The 6,430-nt window shown below is 28.3% G+C and overlaps 1 protein-coding gene across 1 annotated transcript; it reads left to right on the top strand.

The window, feature by feature from the left end:
* The first annotated feature begins 3,657 nt into the window (after positions 1-3,657).
* Positions 3,658-5,908, top strand: LOC140889023 (uncharacterized). Its single transcript, XM_073296717.1, has 2 exons — positions 3,658-3,741; positions 5,399-5,908. The coding sequence occupies exons 1-2, from the start codon at positions 3,658-3,660 to the stop codon at positions 5,906-5,908; spliced, it is 594 nt and encodes a 197-aa protein (XP_073152818.1).
* The last annotated feature ends 522 nt before the right edge of the window (positions 5,909-6,430 follow it).

Genomic DNA, 6,430 nt, shown 5'->3' with positions numbered 1-6,430 from the left:
TATAACGTTAAATTGGTCTATTCTTCATAAATATTATCTGACACGATAATCCAGTATGTTTAAAATGACCTCTTTCTTAGTTACGTGCTAAATATAATTGCACTTAATACGAATACAAGCCAACTAGGAAAAGTAGGTGAATGCTCTCTCCCAATTCAAAAATATTTTTGTTTAGGACGTATGTGGACGTCATTTTTAATAGTAAATGTGGCACATGTGTTGCGTGTATAAAGAAATATTTCACGATCACTTTTTATTTTTATCTTTTGATTTTTTTTTTTTACCTTTGATCAACATGTTATTGGGGAAAAAAATCATAGGAAAAATAAAAAAAGTAGAAGCCAAGCGATAGTGGGCAAGAGTAATGACTAATTGTCTATTTTTATAAAGAGATAATCAAGGGTATATTTGAAAACTCGTTAAAAATATAAAAAATAGTTTTTCTATGAGGTTTATCTATTATTACTATTGTATTTGCACACACGTTGTGTGTGACGAAAAATTTGATTTTTTTTATTAAAATTAATTTTGGAAAAAAATCTAATAACTTTATCTGAACAAAAAATGAATGTTTCTTGGGTTAAATATTAGCCATAAGTCTATGAGGAGTAGTTAAAAAACCATTAATTATATATTTATATTAGTTATTTTCCACCATTTTTTTTTCAAATAATTTGAAATTCAAATTAAGGTCATACCAAGAGACCAAGTTGGTTTCTCTAATGCTTTCTCACTTAATAAATAGGTATAGATATGTAGTAAAGAATAGTAAAGATGTACAACAAATTGTCTTTTGTATCTAAAAAAACGAAAAAAAATACCTCGTATATAATACCGTAATGAAAATTACAGTACAATTGGTATACCAAAACTTTTGATGCATATAACTAGCATATCAATTATATCAAAAGTTTGAAGCTTACCGAAATTTCGGTATGATATATGTATATATTGTTTTATACTCGAAATAAACTTATATTTTTTTAATTTATAATTTTATTATCTATTTATACCTATACCTATACCTATAGAGCCGTCAATTTGGGTTAGGCCCACCGGGTCGGCCTGACCCGCCACATAATTTAAGTAGGTTGTGTTGAAATTTTTTCAACCCAACAAAAGGTGGGCCTAGATGGGCCAACCCTCGCGGGCCTGGAAAATTAATAATTTATTTTTATTTTTATTGTTATATATGTATTTTTTAATAAAATTTGTGATTTTTTTTTGTATTAATTACTTTATATAAAATCTACACACATGAAATCAATAATTAAAATTTTTATTAATATGTTTCTATTAATATTTATTTATGAAATGATATTTATAATTAATTATAATATTTTTTATTTATTTTTATTTGTCGTGATTCAACCTGCGGGCCAGACCGCCTAACCCGCAACTCAGCTTGGGTTGGATTGAGGATTTCCAGCCTGCCAGGATGGTGGGTCGGCCCGCCAAAAGGTGGGTTTTTGGTGGGCCGGCCCGTCCCGCTATGGGTTGGCCCGTTTGACAGCTCTATATACCTATACCTATCATCTATAAAAGTGTGAACTAAGGTCAAAGTTTTTCAATTGTGTATTTTCAACTTTGTCCTTGATTTGTATACACTTGATAAATTCTATGATGATGGTTTTGTAAAATAAATTATTATGATAAGGTAAAAATTGATAAAATATGTGCATATTAGATAAGTATCAAGTTTTCAAAAAGATTGAAATATCAAAATACTTTGGTTTTTATTTTTTTGTAGATAAAGTGAACAAATTTGTTCCATAAAAATTTTAAAAAAAATTTCACACAAATATTAATTAAATACTCATCTAGTTTCTAAAAACTGAAACACCAAAATAATTTGATTTTTATTTGTTTGTAGATGGAATGAAAATATTTTTTCAACAAAAAAATCTTATGTATTTTAATTTGTGTAATGACCTATTGAGATAAATAATTATATCACGCGTTCATAAATATATAAAAATGTAATATTTGTAAATGTTATTCATATATATATATATATATATTAATTAAATTACACACATGTGTTGAAATAAATCAATTCAAGTGGAGTCAAGTTTTAATCCAAAATAATAAATAAAGAACACAACAACAATCACATATCATATGTAAAATTTTAAATTAAAAAAGTTAAATATTTTCCCTCCCCACAAAATCTAAAAACCATAACAATTATTTTATTAGATGATACTACAATTAACAAATGAATATTTTTACAAGAGTTGGACATGGATAAACCAGTTATGACTTTCTGTAACTAAAAAATACATGTTTTGAAGGTAAAATTTTAAATTTTTTTAAAAATAAATCTTTACAAAAATTAGTTATTAGCATTATTCACTACTTTTATGACTAATAGCTGTAGGAAAAGTTCAGCTCAAAATAACAACGACGTTCACAAATCCGTCTTGCATAGAAAAAAAAAACAACACATGTATGGTATGAATATCTTCAATTATTTTTAACAAAACTATAAGATTGATATTATTTTCATTATTATTTAAATATATAAATATTTATATGTTAATCAATATTCTACTACAGGCTAGGTAATGACTTCGAAAAAAAAGCCTAAAAAAATTGCGGATGACACGTCTCACATCAAATTAAAGATCCTAAAAAAAATTACTTTCATGAAAATTATCAATTAGATTAATAATCTACAAAAGGTACAATATTATTTATTATTTCAATTTATTTTTATTATTTCACGAACAAAAAATTAAATATTTTATCATTGGAGCAAATATTTTATAAATATATTTATAAAACATGAGATAGAAAATTACAAAATTCGGATTTAATTTGATTTAATAAATATATAATGAATTATATTCCTTCAAGGCATACATATATAAGATAAAAAAATAAGACAAATCCATGACACGAAGCATGTAGTAATTGCTCAAAATCAATCAGCAAAACAATGGAAAACCCGAGATATAGTAACTGGATGTGCTTCAATATTAATATTTTGTCAATGTAAAAATACATTTAAACATTATATTTATAAGTTTACACGAGTTATTGCAATGTCTTATCTTAAACTGTTAATGTAAATATCGAAAAACGATGATCATAAATGATGACACTGAAACTGCAACAGTTACATTGTTCAAAAAAATTGTAAATATTTTTATTGGTTGCAGTGTTGAATATTATATCGATTCGATACATCATCAAGGTATATAAATAAATTTTTTTTCTTACAAATAATATATAATAATTAGCAATTATTAATAAATCTGTTTTATATATAGGACGACAACACTTCAATAAACCACAATTATTTAGATACATCAAATAAATAAGAATATGTATTTACTCTCAAAATAGACAAAACGGTTGAAATAAAAGATGTAATGTTAACATTTGTAATTAAAGACTTCAAAATTCAATGCAAAATTATAGCAATGAAATCATTGTAAGAAAAAAGAGATCATTAGATTTTAAAAAATAAGAAATTAAAAATAAAAAAGGATGTCTAACAAATACATCGATCGTTAACGATATTGACATATAAGTAATAGAAGACGATATCATACCATAATGCAGTTGAGAATGATGAAATAATTGTTAGTCTTGCAAGAAAATATTTCTTGCCCAACTAAAGAATAAAATAATAATAATAGTAAAATACAAATGATTGATGGAGACATCATCACAAGAATTGCTATTAAAGACGATGACAATATTGATTCTTTCATACAGAATAAAAAACGGATGGTAAATGAAAAAAATCGTGAAAGAGATAAAAGTCCAAAATATAAAATAAAAAATATTTGATGTGATAATTTAAATTAATGTTTAGAATGAATTATCTATATTACATTTTTTTCTTCGTAAATTAATTGTCACAAAATAAGTAATCAACACATAAGATAAAAAATTATAAAATCAATATTTACTTTAATTTGATTAACGTATCTCACTTATTAATAAATACAAAATAAATCATATATGTTTCAAGGCATACATACATGAGATAGAAAATAAGACAAAGTACGAAACATGCCATAATTGCTTAAATTAATCAACAAAACAATGTAAATCCAAGCTGTAATAATTGTATAGTTTCAATATCAATATTTTGTCAAGATAAAACTACATTAAACCCTATATTTATAATATTACATGAGTTATTGACAGTGTCTTATTCTAATATATATATATATATATATATATATATATATAAGTGACCGTAAATGATAAAAACATTGAAACTACAAGTGCTACATTATTAAAAAATATTGCAAATATTTTTATTAGTTGCAATGTTAAAGATTATATTGATTATATCACTAAGACATGTAATAGTTTTTTCTTTGAAAGAGTATATATTATTACCAATTATTAATAAAATCTACTTTATCTAAAGAACGACAACGTACATTTCAATAAATAGATGACAATGGTTAAACAAATATTATTCGCACTCATTTATAATACATGTTGTACATATTATATTATATTGAATTTTACTCTTGACTAAAATACCATTAAATCATTAATTAACTACATATTAATCTTTTTTCATCTCAACTCATTTATTTAACAATGCTTATCGACAATAAAAGGTGTTTCCACGGGCATGACACATGACTTTTACTAGTTTAATAAAATTATATATTTTTTTTTATTTACATATATTTTTATGGTATTTTAGATATATACCCAAAATTTTTCAAATTTCATACCATTTTTAGTGTAAGGTCCAAAAGTCTACTATCTTGATCACGATGATTTTAGGCCCATTGGATACATATCTGAATTACCGTGGGCATATGGACCTATGTCCGGACCCTTATCCAAGGTCTGTGCACACACACAGTGCGGCATGTTTGTGTGTGTTCGGTGAATTTTTATTATTTTGTGATATTTTTCCTATTTTGATTATTTTAGGCCCATTAAGAAACTATCTTTTGATTATTTTGGCATTATCTTTTACCTTTCAAAGTTGTAAACAATATAAACCATTAGATTGATTTCATTATTGAATAGAATACAACTATTATTCATATGATTGATATCTATAAAAAATTCTCTCTAGAATTTTGCCCAAAGATTTGATTTGTTCTTCATATCAAACTAATGAAAGTTTATTAACTTTGTGGCGTTTGTCGATTGTTCTTAATCGTGGATTGTTAAAGACAAGTTATTTGAAGGTTCCCTTGAATCACAATTGTTTTATCGTGATTATTATTGCTAGTTTTAGGTAAACTAGAGGTGAATATCTAAAACTTACTTATTTCAAAATATTGGGAAAACAACTTAAATATTATTTTGTTATTGAATTGAGGGTGAAATTCTTCTATAATCATGTTTGCTTTTCGTGCAACAAGATTCATATATTAGATCTAATGTTTGTTTTCTCTACAAGAAGCCGGGACATTTCGTGAAGGATTGTCCCCAGTCTAAGGAGCCACTAAAGGGAAGAGTTTTTTCCATGACCCAGGATCAAGTGGATCCAGACTATGCTATTGTCACAGATATGATTAGTATTACAAGTTTTCTTGCTCATGTTTTGATAGATACTGGAGCTAAGCATTCTTTCATGTCTGTTAAATTCATGATTAAATTGGGAGTAGTGCCGAATAAGTCTCTTTCGGGGTTTAGTGTGTCGTTGCCTTCAGGGGAGGGATTGAAGAGTAGCAGTGTTGTGAGAAATTGTAAGATTCAGATGCAGGGTCACCAATTGTGTGCATATTTTATTGTTTTGGATATGGCGGATTTCGACTTGATATTTGGGATGTATTGGTTGTCTCAGCATGAGGCCACCATATACTGTAAGCAGATGACAGTTTCCTTGAAATTTCAGAATAGGGAACCATTTGTGTTCTATGCTGCACCGAGGAGGGGTTTGTCGCATGTGATTTCAGCAGGTAATGCCTGAAAGTTGTTGAATAAAGGGTGCACAGGTTTTCTAGCCAGTATCTCTTGTGATCAGGAGCTGTCTCGACCGAAACTTGAAGAGGTTGAGGTAGTAAAGAATTTTCCAGAGGTTTTTCCCTGATGATGTTGCGGGATTACCTCCAACCAGAGAAGTTGTGTAATGGGCTGGGTGCTCCCTGTGCTTCTGGCCCATCTGTCCTTCTGCACACCTGGCTGGGGGAGTTTTTGCCCTTTCCAGAAATCGAACTTGTACCACCAGGCTTAAGTACAAATTCTTCTGATTCCTTGTACCACTTGAACCCATTACATAAAAGGGCGCGTGGTACAAGTTCAATTTCTTGAAAGGGCAAAAACTCCCCCAGCCAGGTGTGCAGAAGGCTAGATGGGCCAGAAGCACAGGGAGCACCCAACCCATTACATAAAAGGGCGCCCTTGCCCTTTTATGTAATGGGCTGGGTGCGTCCCTCTGCTTCTGGCCCATCTGGCCTTCTGATCTGGGGCCCCAGACCATACTCATGGTCTT

Source organism: Henckelia pumila, chromosome 3 (assembly GCF_033568475.1).
Source record: "Henckelia pumila isolate YLH828 chromosome 3, ASM3356847v2, whole genome shotgun sequence".
Taxonomy (NCBI): Eukaryota; Viridiplantae; Streptophyta; class Magnoliopsida; order Lamiales; family Gesneriaceae; genus Henckelia; species Henckelia pumila.
Note: the sequence above shows the minus strand (reverse complement) of the source record. Positions and strands in the feature narration are given on the sequence as shown.

What these genes read in the sequence shown, in the direction of transcription:
- LOC140889023 (XM_073296717.1), top strand. Translation starts at nt 3,658, where the DNA reads ATGATTGATGGAGACATCATCACAAGAATTGCTATTAAAGACGATGAC. An exon ending in TACAGAATAAAAAACGGATG is followed by an intron (nt 3,742 to 5,398) that starts GTAAATGAAAAA and finishes CTCTACAAGAAG; the next exon opens with CCGGGACATTTCGTGAAGGA.